Below are 16,454 nucleotides of genomic sequence, written 5' to 3' on the forward strand. Positions count from 1 at the left end.
AAGACAGAAGAGTTGTTAGATAGAGACAAGATTAATTAAATATCACGTTTAACAAATAGTAAGACACGATCCAGCGGTACATCCTTGATAAACTGTCCAATGTGCACTGCTCTCTGGAGCTTAGACGAGGGCATGACAGTGTGTGTGGCTGTGTCTGTGTCTGTGTGTGTGTGGGGGGTCACGTGATATGCGTTTTCAGCGGACGGAGGGCTGTTCAGAAAAGCTAGGTAAAATAAGATGTGGATCAGTTTTGCTCTACAATGCCATTTTGTGTATTTGTGTATTTTTCGCGGTGCGGAGGATCTGCGATGCCGGCTCAGCATCGTGTTGTCTCTCGGCCATCGGCGATGGCATCGTTTATCGGCCCAACCCTAGTAGAGATTAGGTATGGATTACATTTCGAACAAACATTATGTTCTAGGATCAACATAGTTGTTAATCCAGGATGACATACTACTTTGTCCACGAGTGTTAACACCAAATTGTTGGTACTGTGGCACCTACATTTATACATGTGACAGAATTCACGAGTTGTTCTAAATGTGTTTACTTTTTAAGAGTTCTGAGCTGGAAGTGACAGGTTGGTTTTCCCTTTTAAGAGAAGGGTTTGAGGAGTTCAATAAAGCGCTCATAACGCAATGTTTTCATCTCACATTTGATGTCTCCTGTTTTCCTCCTCATAGTCGCTTACATTTGGTGAACCTAATGCTCTTGGATGTTTCCAGAGTGTTTTGTCAACGTGTTTTTACAAGATACGTGTGAAGGAAGGAAGACAACTGGTATGACAGACTCCCTTAAGTATTGCTTGGGCTTCGAACAACCCCTTAGGAGGATCTTCATTTTTCTTCAACGGAACTTGTGTTTAGGGCAGATACTTCAAGTGTCTGGCGATTTTGTCCTTAGTGTCAGCAATTTATGGTGTGGATTGCACCACACTTCTATTTTGCTAAGTCCTGCCTCCTCTTTTTCTCCAGTGCCTACTTCTCAGCATGGACTTCACAAGACTTAGGGTTCAGGATGAGCTATCTTCAGCGTAATTTGTTTCTGTTCGACATGATGCACACAGAGATTGACTGAAGCCATCATACTTTGGACCATTCCGAGTTCTTATCTACGGATAAGACATTCAGGATTGATGTTAAAAGGAGGCCGAAATGTGTTCACAGGGGACAGAATTCACAAGTTGTTCTAAATGTGTTTCTCCTTTAAGAGTTCTGAGCTTGAAAATGATGGGTTGGTTTTCCCCTTTAAAAAAAGGGTCTGAGGAGTTCAATAAAGCGATCAGTTCACAATATTTTCATCCCACATTTGATGTCTCTTGTTTTTATTTTCTCTGCATAATTGCCTACAGTACTGTGTTTTTGTCGCTTCAACTCAATTTGGCATGACTTGTGTATGTCAAGTTGAAAGTAGATAGAAAGTAGAAATTTACAGCATTTCTACCAATTAATAAAAATTCTCAAGTCTTGGAATGAAACAATACAATTTAGCAAGTCATCCAAAGATAGTAGTACTAAAAAAATGGTTCCTTTTTTTTAAGGTTCCTTATATGAAAACACAGCAAGCTGAAGCGCACAAAATGCACTCAGCCTTTCCGCTACCAACCTCAGATGCTAGATATGCTGTGGTAATGGCTGAGAGAGAGACAGAGAGAGAGTGAGATAACTTCCACGTGTGCTAAAGCACCAGAAGAAAACTACAGGAACTGGCAGTTGGAGGGGGTTGATGCACATTCACCACACTCAAACTATCACACGCCAAACTGCAATGAATCAAGCAACAGACTACTCTCTCCTGGGAGCATCAGGAGGGACATCGCCACCTGCATTGCCCATCAAACAGCGCAGGTAAGAGATGCTAGTGTTACACTTTGAGTTATGTACACTTTAAAACAGGAAACCTCAGTTACTTGTTGTGCAGTATAGTGAAATATAGCAAAAATGAAGCAGGTCTAGCATACTCTCCATGTGTGCATGTTTAGGAGCAAGTCTTCCTCAAGCTCGGTTCAGGATTTAGAGCTGAAGGTGGGAGATCTACTCCCGTCTGGACCACAGACCCCAGTGTCTCCGTTTACTGAAGTCTTCACTACTACTTACTGTAATGCAGCCCACTGTCCAATACATCATCGCTATGGTAAGCACTCATACCATGGAGTTGTTAGGGGAGAAAAAATGGTTTATTTTTAAAAGTTAGCTTTGCAGCAAGTGATGATAATCCTACTGAAATGAGAACTAAATATCGTAACCTTTTACATGCTCAGCCTTCCTCATTTCTGATTGTTCTTTTACAATTATTTGTTGTATACATGAAAATGTTAAAGGAAGTAACACCTGAAACCAATACAGTAAGCCACGAGACAGACAACTCAACCACGTAGTGCCTTTGTCCCACGGTATTGTGGGAACTGAGAGTTTCCATAGATTTTCATTCGCAAAACACATGACATACCACATCCAACTATGTAGTTTACATGCAGTATGTGTATGCTTTATGGCAGAGGTGTCCTGGAGAGTTCATGTCTAACGTGCTCCAATACACCTGCCAGGAGGTTTCAAATATAGCTAGTAAGAGCTTGATTAGCTGGCTCAGGTGTGTTTGATTAGGGTTGGAGCAAAACTTTCCTAGACACCGGCCTTCCAGGACCGAGTTCAAACACCCCTACTTTTTGGTAACCTTTACCCTGTTGTGTTGCTCAGAAAATCACCAGATGAGATTCTTCTCAGATGAAATTCCTCCTCCGGTACCCAAAAAGAGTCTGACGAGAACCCTATCCCTCCCGATGGAGACTCTGGAACCACCTTACCTTGAACATACAAAATCCTACAACTATGAAAATCCCTTGTATATGATAGCACCATTCCATGGCAGCCATACACTACAAGAGGAGGAGCTACAAGAGGAGCTGCATCAAGGTCTGTCCTTGCACAATATGACCTTTGACACGCCAGATGAGCAACTTCAAAGAGTCCTCAGAAGCTTCCAGAGCCATGAACAAGTTTCCACAGGAATTCAAGAGTGTTATCTTAAGTTTCTGAGAAACATGTTGCAGAACATTGAAGCAAGCATCTTCTTGAGTGAGCAGGAAGTGGAGATTTCAAAGACTTGTCATCCAAATGACTTCATACTCTTTGGGCAGAAGTGGAATTCTTACTACTTAGTGCGTTGCCTGAAGATTCCTGGAAGAATGTTTGCAGCAAAGGTAAGGACATCAACCGTACAATTATAAAAGAAGACAAGTCAGTCTAAACTAGATGCAGAATGAACCTACTTAGCAATTCTAACAACCTGAGATTGTGTGTATGCTGGTGTGCAATAACACACATGACTTTTCACTCCGAAAATATAAGTAGGCCATCATTACTTCCCAGTCTAAGCCCCTGAACCAAAAACAGAATGCAAACCCTTATAAGGCAACTCTAGCTCACAGTACAAAACCCTCAAACCACACTTCCCTTCAACGCACCAGGTGTTGAGCAACAGTGCTAACAGTTTAATATGTGCCACGTACATTAAAGAGAAGGTTTTAGTCACAATGCAAACGTTTTGGGGTCAAGAACTGCAAGAATCATTTTCCAGCAAGCATACATTTCTTTTTAAAAGTTTATTATATATCTAAATAAAGATTGTTTAGCTAAAACAAGGCTAAATGAGTTGTCTCTAAAAAAAATTTGACGTCATCGCATACACAGTGATAATTGACTACACCAATGAAATCTTACTAATCTAATCATATTTAGTTTTTTTCGGCAATTCTTAGATGTCCTTGATTCTTACTGACAGCCCAAATTTAGCCTTTTATCACAAAAACACAAAATTGCTTGGTGGGTATGTAAAATGTGTCTATACTAAAATTAACTCTAAATGTTCCGACAGGTTCACAGAGGGGATTCTGCAGCAGACTTTGATATATCCATACCTCATCTTAACATTGAGCAAGGTGTGCTCCATTTTCCAAAATGCACAGCTACAGATCAAACTTGCACCTTCGGGCCTTCACATGAGGACACCACTGAAGTATGTCAACAGCAAACAGTTGCTAATCTTCTGGAGCAAGGTTTTAGTGCAACCATGGTAAGAGATTTTCCATTGGGAACACTGGAGGACTTTGTTGAGGAGGGACACTCTTTGCACTCCATCCATCCTGAGGTCTATGAGAGGAGAATTTGTCTTCTTGCCCTCCAGTTGGTACAAGGACTTCAGCAGCTGGGACATTTTAATGTCACTTCCAGGGATCTGAAACCACAGTGTGTTAACTTAGTGTGGCCAAGCATGAAACGCAAGGATGCTAATGCTTGTGAATACGCTACTGATTTGAAAATAGGAGGAAACATGAATAAAGACTCCATCGAGCAAATAGAAGAGAAGAAAAAAAGTGAGATTTGTCAAACCTTATGGGAAGATTGGGGCACCCCTCGTTTGGTCCTTAAGAGCCATTTCGAGGATGATGTTTTTCAAGAGGCAACATCCCAAGAGTTCCAGTTAGGGACTTTGCTCAAGTACAGTCTACATCTCGATGACAATAGCTCATCTGAGATCAGGGTAAAAAAAGACACCCCATACACCTCAGGTTTGCTGTGGCTGGTCACCCAGCTTACATCTGAGAAACCTGAGCTACTATTGGCAGATGTGGCAGCGGTCCTCCAGGTCTTACTTTGGGGTCCACGACAAGGACTCTTCATGCAGAACCAACCAGAGAACTCTGTGTTTCACAATTGGCAGTTACTTAAGAGATCTCTTCTAGTCCTCAAGCTTGCAGAGAAGGGACTCTTTCAGGATCAGCACGGCTTTGACTGGGAAGACTATCTCTGCTTGCATTATCTATCTTTTTCTGATCCAGAGACTTTGCGTAGCATAACTGAACGCATAGGCCTTCACTAATTTGTTAGACCTGCTTAAAAGATAAAACGCAATTGCCAGTTGGTAAGCCTCAGAATCACCTCCACACTGATGTTGCTATGAACTTAATTAACATTTGAAAAGCTAAAAACAGACCTTGTGCTATATTTGTACTTCAGACTCATCTAATGCTGCATACTTGCATAGACATAACATACAAAAAAAATAATATTAATAAAATACGGCCCTGCATGTACAATAAAAAAAAATAAACAAGACTAAATTAGCATTTATCGCTGCCTTTTATGAATTTGCTGACTTTCTTGCTAAATTGGGAAATTTGATTTTAAGGGTTAAATCACCCCAAAATTAAAATGACCTCACTTACTCTTGTTCACATGGTTTTAAAACTGAGGGTTTTTTCTACTCTTGAACAAGATATTTTGAAGAATGCCAGTTCTTATCGATTTAGCAGGAAAAATGCTATGGAAGTCAATGGCAACCTGCCTTTTGTTCCAACAGAAAAAACTAGGTTTGTGACAAAAGCGTGAGTAAATGACAGAATTTTCATTTTGGGGTAAACTATTCCTTTAACTCATTTTAGGTAAATGGCTCCCATATTAGACAAGTTAATGTCATTATAATTTAGAAAAGTTGAGGAAACAAATTACCCCAATACCTTGTTTCACACCCACATATCATCTGAAAGGCTCCATACAAACGCACAACTTTTCTTTCCCCATTCTCTTGATTAAAAACAACTATAAAAATGAAACATGTTAGCAATACAATCAAATTGCTTTATGATGTTCAGTTTACTTCCATTTACTGTAAAGGTCTCTCCATTATAAACCATGTGCTGTATAATCACAAAATGAGCTTATGGTTGGAGTTCGACCCTGCGCTTACTTATTAACAATACCTGGAAGAAATGAGCATTATGAAACATTCAAAAGAGTTAAAAAAAAAAAAAAGTTCTGAAAGCCCAGTGAAACAGTCTAATGATTCTCATTCTGAATGTGGAAAATTCAATAAAAAAAAAAGCAAAACCAAGTAAGTAGTGTAGGGTGAGCATTTTTATTCTGCACACTGTAGCAAACATGCAGACCGATCCTATTGAAGTAATAACTAAAAACTCCAAAACTCATGCACAGATTTAGAAACAAAACAACTTGAAGACAACAGTAAAAAGAATCAACATATCAGCAATGAAAACCATAATTCTACATACATTGTTGCTTAAGGGATTCCAACCATAAATATTCTGCTCTAAAATTGGTGAGTGAGGGAATGGGAATCAGCAAAGAATCCAATTACATTGGAAAGTAAGCCCAAGGCTGATGGCTTAAAAACTAATGGTCACTGTGAAAATTTGGTATACACTAGTGCAAATACAACTGAAAAATACAGCACAACCCTTACAAGAACTACAATGTAGTAAATAACAGGAAAAAAGGTCAATTTGACATTCATACTATGTTTCTTTTAATGGTGACCATGTTGGGTGAGAAACAGCATAGTTATAAGAAGCAAGATGCGATTGAGGAGTCTTATTCGTCACCATCGGAGTCTCTTTCGATTCTGTAAGCCATGAAGAAAGCGTCGGGGCGGGTTGGGACGAGGGGATGACCTGGTCTCACAATCTCAAAGCCCATGAAACTGAATGTCCGCAGCAGCGATGCTGGAAATGACAGCAGAAATTTAAAAACTAGCTTAAACAAAATATGAAAAACAGAAAATGCGTTGAGAAATGACAAAGCCTTACCTCTGTCATCTCGGCTCTTATGGAAGCAGATGAAAACGTGATCAACCTGTAACTTTTCTTCTGCAAACTCCAGCAAAAGTGAAAAACTAAAAAAGGGGAAAAACTATTTTGAGCATCATTTAGCAAACTCAACATGGATAAGAATATTGGTCTAAATTTGACTAACCTATCTTTGCTCCCTTCTGGGAGGACACCAGTGGGGATTTCGATGTAAAGGTTTGTCCCCTTCAGTGCCCCCCTCCAGACTAAGTGCTTGCTCACAGAGCAACGCCGCTCAAAGAGCAAAAAACGTACACGGCTGTTCGACTGAGGGGCTTCCTCAAGAACCAGTAACTGAGCATCCTACAAACACAAATCAGATAACAAACCATAACAGTGAACAATACATTCAAATCATTAACATGAGAAATCAGGCGAGGTAGAATGTTCAAATTCAGTTCCCATAGGTGATGAAATTAATTTGTAGATAAGATATGACAACCGCTGCACAGTCAGATAACCAACTAATAACCTGCGTCATGCAAATGTGTTATCTTTATGCAGAAGACCTTCAAAAGAGTTTACTCACAGAATAGAATAGCTTAGCTGAAAGACTGTGATCCCGCTGATCATTCCCTCGCCCACCTGGGATCTTCAGGGGTGGGAGAGGGACATCAGGAACACCACAGAGGCCCCGGACACGGGTTACTGCAGCGATGGGAACTGTAATCAGTAAACACACATCTGTTAATATCCAAACTGCATGACATCAACACATAATGATTGATTGTTTGTTTGCTTCTGGGTTTAATTTAATGAATGACAGATCAATGAATCTTTATAATATTTATGTGGAGCATAAATAGCAATACTGAGAGTTTAACACCAAGAACGAAAATAAAATGGGTGTTTTAGTACACATATGAAAGCAAAACAAAAGCGGTTAAGATGAGGAAGTGCCAAATCATTTTTAAAATGGACCAATTGAAAAAGATTTTTAATTGCCCTATCAAACTTTATATATGATTTTATACATTTAACCATACAACAACAACAATAAATAAATATAAATATATATATATATATATATATATATATATATATATATATATATATATATATATATATAATTTTTTTTTTTTCCCCTGAGCAAAATATTTAAAAATTGTGTCAAAATAAGCAAGCCATATTTGTATAATTTTTTTTTAAAACATAACCTTTAAAACATTTCATTTTTTTATTTTTAAAAGGTTAAAAAATATAATAAACTTAATGTATGCACAACAGTCTGTCCAGGTCAGCTTCCTAAAATACATGGAGAACTTTTAAACAAATGTTAAAGCTGTATTGTTATTATTTAAAACATTATAATTAAACCATTATGGTAAATAGTTAAAATTTTCATTCTTAAATAAGAAGTTAAGTTTCATTGAGAAGGATTGTTGGTAATTGTATGGATATTAATGGCCAGACACTTGGATGCATTAAGTGCTATTTGAAACCCCCTTTCAAAGATTTAGAAGTCACCCAAAAAATAATTGTATCTTAAAAAAGAGCCTAATGAAGTAAGAAACACACAAAAAAATGTTCACTTTAAAGATTTAAAATTAGTGCACAAATAAGAGATGTGAATTTTTACTTATTGTTTATTTAGTTGACTTAATAAAAAAAAAAAACAATAAAAGTCTAAGTCTGGGTGATTAAAGTAATTGAAAATGATATTCAGAATCAGAACCTGTAATTGATCTAATTTTTCCAGATCAATTTTTTCAATTATTTTCCCGTATCACGTAATTCCGCTCTGTTACAGGTACAGTAGGTGATTGTCTTTAGAAACATTTTTTGTTGTGCTGGTTGAAAGTCTCTACACATTAAAAGTACTGATTAAAGTAAATGATCTAAATGTATTTATTATTCTGGGTAAGGTACCAAAACTTTTTAATATCCTGAATCAATATTGGAGTTACTTTTGCATGCTGGAGAAAGGATGACACCATGGCTGAGGATTTCTTTTAGATGGGTAATGTTCTGTGTTGTAGAGAGGTTGTTGTTTTGAATGGGTTACATGCGCAGACATGATGTTCAGCCACTAAAATCTTCTGATGATAGATTGATGCAACTATTTTCAGTTTCATAAGGAAGCTTTTACAGCATTGATAATGAAAAAATTTATTCAGTTTAACAAAAAAACATCAGTAAATAGCATTATTTAGCCTAACCTGCTTTACTGAGTTGAAGTTGCTTTTATATTCACATCACATTGGTTCATTCTTCAACATTGACAACCTGTGATGCGCTCCCTATACTGTTTACTATGCTACTCTAAATATTTGCTCTGAAATAGCATGCAAGTATGGCTTAGTAACGAGTGTAATTCCTGCATGCTGCCAATCAAGCACTAGTCGCTAAGTGAGAGTTCTGCTGTCGTCTTTAAGGTGCGCGCGCACACACACTTGTATTTCAGGAGGCGTGGCTTTGGACGGCAGGGTTAGGACTGTGCTTCAGATTTATGCTAGCCGGATAGCATTGTCGCAGATCACTTACTGCACCTTTAAGGCTAATTTATACTTGTGTTGAACGCATGGGTATGGTCCGATGCAGATGTCACAGTCGCATACCTGTGCCCTTCTAAACAATATGCAACTACACATTGCACGTTTGCACTACATTGGTGATAATTGGAAGCTACGCCAGAGATGCGCAAGACAGCATATTTTCTATTACAATAAATTCATTATTAAAATAAAAAAAAATGTTTACAAAATATTCAAGAAATTCACAGTTTAAAATATTTTTTACAGGATATACAAGAGTGATTTTATTTAAAAGATGCTGCTTATTTTATACTTTTAATATGAAAAACTTGATATAAAATTATTAATTTTGTTTACAAAAGAGCAAGTTATGCATTTTCACTTTTTTATAAGAAAAAATATGACTGAAGTAATGTGCGTTTTAATTTCAGTTGTTCAACGTTGATGTGTAATAAATAATCATAGATAGTGTGCTTTTATTTAAAAATTCCAATAGTAATATATGAGCATATTTACAGTACAAAACGTATCAGTGAACTATGAGGGGAAAATAAAATGTATAAAAAATCGATTATTAATGGTAATTAGTTAAATAGTTCAATTAATCGAGGTTTAGATTTTAGGCCAAATCGCCCAGCCCTATAAAAGACAAACCTAAAACTAATGTATATTTGCCATTCATGGCATTAAAAGAAAACTATCGGGTCGACACTTGAGGGTTTGACAAGTATAGCATATGCTAACAAAAGATAAAATAAAATAATAAAATATATATAAAATAATCTTAAAAATGTACTGTTTTACATTAAATTTAAAGGATCCATGAGTTAAATAATACAGCACAGATCTAAACGTGCAACTGCAAATCTTTAAAGCTAAAAAAAATATGCATATGCACCTCATTTCAATTCAGTGCCACATTTTAGAAAGCAATGCGAGGGCAACAACTTGTTTGTCCCATTGAAAATGGCTTAATCCCTGAAGCCAGACTACATTACAACACCACCCTAGAAATTCACACAGGACGTAACGAGACTGTTACAGATGCTGGTGTGGGAGGGGAAATGTGGGCTAGTTACACAACAGCCTCTAGCAGGTGAAGGAATGAACACAGACATCATCTGAACACGATGAGTAAAAGGGAATACCGCATCAACAGGAAACCTTTGATCAAAGCTTAGATGGGGGACACACACAAATACAGGAAGCTAAAGCATCCATCATTTATATTTAAGCCTGGATTTGTGACGCATCACAGCATTGAGGATATAAATGAAAATGTGGGGGCAGCTTCTAACCAAAAAGGAGACATGAGGTAACCTGTGTTGCAAAGAAATCCCATATCCCCCAAATTCAAGTTAAAACATGCTAACAGCTAACGTTAAATCAGAATGTAGATGAAGTAACCCACATTTCCCCTTCATTTCCCCCCCTGCTGCTCACACAAACAAAAATCTGGAATATGATTTGGGTAACAAAAGTTTGATGAATTAATTCCATAATACATTGTAAATAAGCTTGATCAAAATATGCATGTCAATAATAAAATTATTAGCTTAAAATCATAATGGTACTCGGCAGTGATGCATGAGAAAGAAGAACAAACAAGGGGGGATGGGCGAGGCGACGTTTAGCGATAAGCACATTACAATTTGTTTAAAACCCTTTAAACCAACCATTTTATATAGACTGTCTAGTTTAAATGCCTGCTAATTGTTTTTACTCGATATATTAGTTGATAAAACTACTATTTTAGCAATAATACAACGACAAAAATGTCTGACTTTGTTTTTACCAGTTAAGTTAGCATTTTTATGTTAGCCACCTCGCAGACACCTTCCCGTCAATCACTTGTTGAGCTGTGCGACACCTGAATAAACGCGGTATATTCGTGTACATCTATCAAATATTACTATATAATACATATTAACGTGTTATAAGGCAACATCGTGATGTTGTGATCTCAGGCCAAACTGAGACAGCATCTAACGTTATATCAAAATCCATTTAAACAAACGTTGGCGATAATGACAGTTTGAAATTCAGATTTGAACGTTTCTCGAATGTTCTGCGAAAGAACCCGAATCGGTTACCTGGCAACGTACCTGTCAATCATTCAAATCCGTGACTGATAGACGAAACACGAGCCCACCTGAACTGACAGAAGCTTTTACGCGTGATATTGTACAGTTTGTCTTCAAATTACGTCGTTAAGCTAGTTTTGGCAGATGTACACTTAAAACTCATTCTGCTGGCAAAATCCTTATACATCAAATACATTACATTCCGTTTCGTCATACACTTTATAGTTGGCTAGGCTACGCTGCTAAAACAAGGCCGCAAACTAGCTAGCATAAAAGTCCCACATTACCTTTCACTCTCGGGTTTATTACGGGTCAGTTCGATCACTGGCATCTTGGGTATATTACTCTCTTTTTCTCTGACAAAACAGTGGCTATTCAGTATCGTCTGAAGGTTGGATTTAACCATCCGGCCAACGTCAAGGCCCAAATCTTCTCCGTCCGTGCTCCAACCGAATGTGTTAATGGCTGTAGGCCCGCAGTAGTTATACTTGGAACGCGCATGGGCGTGGCTTTAGCTTTACGTCATGCGCTTTAACAAACAAATAAGTTTGAGTGGAAATAAACAAATGGGAATAGAATATACTTTACAGACATCGTGATAATACGCATAATGTTTGATTTCTGATTTATTTAAAAATATGTGTTATATAGAAAAACTGAAATATAATTTATATCTGAGTTACATAATCTGTCAATAATTAGCACACTGTCAATAATTAAAGAACACTTTTTATTGCTACGACATAAGCAGTACGAGATGTACTATATCTAAGATCATAAGGCACATATTTCACCTCAGAAATCGTAATCGTAATAATACACTTAATAATATAAATAAACACTTGAAAATATCAATGAAATGTTTCTATGTGTAAATAAATATAGGGTAAATCAAATTACTGTTCTGTTCAACATTGCAAATAGACCATGTAAACTCACAAGTGCTTGATGTTTTATAATGAAGTCTCAGCTGTTGCTGTCCATCAAGGCTCTAAAGAACTTGAGACCCTAGTTTTTACTCGACCACTCCGGCTCTGCCTGGTAAGAACTGCACTTTCAACTACAAACTACCACTAACGCTGTTGTTATCTTTGTTTCTTTGTACTCTAAATTATGTGTACTGTTTATTATATTAATACTCAGTTGTTGGCTCTCGTGATTTTGATGTTTTTGCAGCTGTAACAGATATTTTTTAGGCTCTTTGTTAGATTCTGTTATATTATTATAGTAGTTTAAATACTTTCATTGTACATATTTAAGCGTAGCATACAAAACTGGATGGAAGTTAAGTAAAAATTTTGAAATTTGTCCACAGGAACCTCCTAAAAGGATCATCAGAGAAAGTATGTATCCCATGAGCTGTGATAAATAACACTAAAAACAGTTTATATGACCTATAGCTGAAATTGCATGTTAATTGTGTAATGCAAATTAACATAGTTGTAAATCTTTCAAAATCTGCAGTATTGGATTGAAATACCAGATTTTCATTTTGTTATCAACTGTATATTTGCCATTATACAGTGCTCAGCATAATTGAGCACACCCCATTCTGAAAATAAATATTCATATCAATTTCTCAGCGCTAGGCAATGCATTTTGGTGCATTTAAACAAAACAGATTTTATTAAACATATATACTTATTAAATATTATTTTAGTCACAGAACATCTTTAAAAATTGAAAGATAAAACAATTATCAAAAAAAAAATATATACACACACACACACACACACACACACACACACACACACACACACACACACACACACACACACACACACACACATATATATATATATATATATATATATATATATATATATATATATATATATATATACATATATATGTGTGTGTGTGTGTGTGTGTGTGTGTATATATTTTTTTAATAATTGTTTTATCTTTCAATTTATATTAAATATATATATATATTAAATATATATAACCTACAAAAATGTACCTAAATTATTTCGTTTTTTTTTTTTTTTTTTTTTTTTGCTTCTCTGGATTTTTCCACTTTTTAAAATTTGCAAAGAATATTTTTCTATAACATATAAATTAAGGTGTACTAGTTTTTGGACAGTTGTCGCTTTGATTTAGCTCGAGATTTGATAATATTGTATAGCTTTCTATTAAAAATATGAATTTAAAAGATAGAATTGTGAGGTGTGTACTTATATATGCTGAGCACTGTACAAGTTCTTATAAAAACACACATACATGGTTAGCTCATGCAAAAAATCAAAGTGCTGTTAATTGAATCACCTTCAGACTATCAAAGATGATATTTTAGTGCAATGTTAAAGACATTTTTTAATGCTAAAATGATGATTGTTGATGTTGATGATTCATGACATGCAAATCAATCCTCAAATCAAAACAACACAAGTGTAAAAACTATATTAATGATAGTCTGTGGTCTTATAAAGAAATCATTGACTCGTGTTTTTTTTTTTTTTTGGTATTGATGTTGCTAGCCATTGACCATAGATATATACAGTAGATATCACATACGAACCCTAAGCACGTGTCAAAACCGCTGCCACATTTATACAGTGCTCCCAGGATAAATGTCATTCAACCGCACTAGTCAAGACTAAATCCAATGTGAAGATGCTGGACCTATGCACTGCATACAGGTTTAGTAATAAGCAAATAAAGAAAACAAAGTATTAAAGCAGAGCATGTAAGATTTCGTTTGTTATGATTCTGTATGTTACAAAATTTTGTGCTCAACAGGTATTGATGATAATACAGTCACTTACTGCACTGACCATAAGGCAAAGTAGCACCAACTTCCACTAAATTCTAAGCCTATGCTAGTTTTGTTAAATAAAATCAGCAAACAATAAATACGAAATATGACAAGACATGGCAGTACCAGAAACTTGTATTATTGTTGGCTAACTGAAGTAGCTAAGTGAATGATAACATAAAAGTGCCTGCACCTCAATGTGTGTAGAGTCCATCACAAATTATTGAATATTACAAATGTTATATACGATTTAGATCAGAAAGGTGGATTTGCACACAGAGACGCAGGGATATCGATGGTTTAAACAAATCGTTCATAACGGAGATTCATTCACAAATGAATCGCTTCATCCATTACAATGAGAAGTGAAAGCAGGATAGGGGGTGTGTTTCAGGACACAGATTAGATCAAATTTAACAGGGAGGATGGATAATGCATTTCCATGCACACAAACACATACCCTTGGCAATGCCCGTGCGGTCACTTATTCATCAATGTGGAAAAGTTATGTAAAATTATAATTTTCATAATTGAAAAAAATATTTGCACACTGACCACCGGGAAAACTCACGATAATGGATATATGTATATTTCTATGGCTTTGGATGGCCAGTCCTCCACTGCACCTTGGTCCCACATTCATTTCAAAGGAGTGCTGCCCTGTACTAAAATGGCATTTCTATTGATGCATTTCTTCTTATAGACACTAATGACGTAGGCGACATCTAATTTAAATATCTATGGCCATTGACTGGCATTCTATAAATCGCTAAGTGTTAAGGCTGATTTATACTTAATGCTCTGTGATTGGTCGGCTTGGTAGCAATGACAAGTGTCGGTGGGACCGAGAGCCGCACAAGCCCAATAGAGCGATTGTTTACAAGTCTGGAGTCAAGTGAAGTGAAAAAAAAAAAGACCAGCGAAGAAACCAGAGGAACATAAACACCTACTGCCAGCTAGCGTTTCGGAAGTGCTATTGCAGAGCAACAGAAACAGCGAGCAGAAGTATGAATTCACAGCTACGCGCGTTGCATGCTCCATGGGTCACGCCGATCACTTGACGCAGAAGTATAAACCAGGCTTACCCTGCCAGTCCTACACCACTCAACCCGCTCTGAGCTGGGATCAAACCAGTGACTTACCGCATGGGATTCGATTGCTCTAACAAGAAGGCTAAAGACCATGGCCTTAAGCATCCATCGCTAGAGCACCTTTAGGGGCTGATCACACCGAACACAGTTTATTCGTTGAGAGGCACCTTTTTTTGAATGGTTTACTAACGGCTGTGAGCGTTTTGCGTCCTGCATGCCTCAGGTTTTAACCAAATGCTACGGCTGGCGTTTTTGCCCTAGGTTGAAAAAAAGTCAACTCCGTGCAGAAAAATAACGCTACGTCACTCGCGTATTATTCATTCTCCAATCAAAGGAAAGCAGAGGCGAGGTTTCCGCTGAGGTGCCTGCAGTGTTTGTGTGTTCAAGACAACAACGGAGACTTCTGAAGATGGAGGAGACTTGTGGTTGCTGTTTTGAATTATCCAGAGCTGTATATCACAATATTTTTAATTATGAATATCACAATATTATTAATTATTAAAATTATATTAATATCAACAGCAACACTCTCGAACAATACCCAGCTGCTCCAGTCATTGCCTAGCGACAAAAAAAAAATAGCGTACCACGCTCCTTTTTTTTTTCTTGACAACAATAAAGCAGTGTGGTGCGCCTTGCGTTTTTAGAACGTAAATGTGCGTTCGGTGTAATCGGCCCCTTTGAGGTCAGAGGAGTGAGGTTTACCTGCACAGCATGGTTTTCGCTACATTCATTCTTCCATGCCGGGGCGCCACGCTAAAATTTAACCCTTTAAGGTGGCGTGATGACTGACTGACTGACAGGTTGACAGGTGCGTGATGCGTGAGGCCAGCAAACATGACGTATAACCGTTTCAGTCTACTTCAGGACGCATTAATGCTGGAAAAACCCCTAGAGGAAACACTGCACAGGCATCAAACTTGCAGCTAAATCTTTCTTAAATGTCCCATGAAGTGCTTTGATATATTTGATATATGCTTTTTTTATTCAATGTTTGACATAATCTCAACCCAAACATGAAGAGAGAATGGGACATAGAGTAGCTTCTCTTCTTTAAACGTAGCCAATAGCGCTTAGTTTTTAACACAGTGCTCCCCGAGAGTGGTTGAACTCTAGCGCATCAAATGTAAAGCAAACGTGAAGCATCTTGAAGAAAGTGGGAGATGTAAGATACTAGAGAGCATTTGATTGGGCAGAAGATTTGATGAGAAACTGAAGTATGTGGTGATGTAAAAAAAGAAAAATAATAATTGATCCATTTAGGTGGAAGTGACAAACTGCAGGCTTTAGATGTTTATATGTATAAAAGTTTGTCACTGTTTTGGAGCATACTAGCTTATAGTTCAGACGAGGGGTGCCCAAACGTAGTCCTGGAGGGCCGGTGTCCTGCAAAGCTTAGTTCCAAAT

General features: G+C 37.0%; 2 protein-coding genes across 2 annotated transcripts; one reads left to right on the top strand and one right to left on the bottom strand.

The window, feature by feature from the left end:
* Positions 1-1,420: 1,420 nt before the first annotated feature.
* Positions 1,421-5,109, top strand: LOC141380319 (inactive tyrosine-protein kinase PRAG1-like). Its single transcript, XM_073937792.1, has 4 exons — positions 1,421-1,847; positions 1,982-2,133; positions 2,697-3,199; positions 3,874-5,109. Exons 1-4 carry the CDS (start codon positions 1,726-1,728, stop codon positions 4,876-4,878), a joined length of 1,782 nt encoding a protein of 593 aa, XP_073793893.1. The 5' UTR covers positions 1,421-1,725; the 3' UTR covers positions 4,879-5,109.
* Positions 5,110-5,894: 785 nt separating this feature from the next.
* Positions 5,895-11,684, bottom strand: oaz1a (ornithine decarboxylase antizyme 1a). Its single transcript, NM_194264.2, is given in 5 exon segments — positions 5,895-6,517; positions 6,602-6,687; positions 6,768-6,943; positions 7,170-7,303; positions 11,486-11,684. Coding segments are annotated over 5 exon segments (645 nt in total). The 5' UTR covers positions 11,605-11,684; the 3' UTR covers positions 5,895-6,386.
* Between the last annotated feature and the right edge of the window lie 4,770 nt (positions 11,685-16,454).

Source organism: Danio rerio, chromosome 22, assembly GCF_049306965.1.
Source record: "Danio rerio strain Tuebingen ecotype United States chromosome 22, GRCz12tu, whole genome shotgun sequence".
NCBI classification, from domain to species: Eukaryota; Metazoa; Chordata; class Actinopteri; order Cypriniformes; family Danionidae; genus Danio; species Danio rerio.

Excerpts from the sequence above, each read along its gene's own strand:
- LOC141380319 (XM_073937792.1), top strand. The coding sequence starts at position 1,726 with ATGCACATTCACCACACTCAAACTATCACACGCCAAACTGCAATGAAT. Across the intron at positions 1,848-1,981 it reads TTGCCCATCAAACAGCGCAG|GAGCAAGTCTTCCTCAAGCT; the intron begins GTAAGAGATGCT and ends GTGCATGTTTAG. Across the intron at positions 3,200-3,873 it reads GAAGAATGTTTGCAGCAAAG|GTTCACAGAGGGGATTCTGC; the intron begins GTAAGGACATCA and ends ATGTTCCGACAG.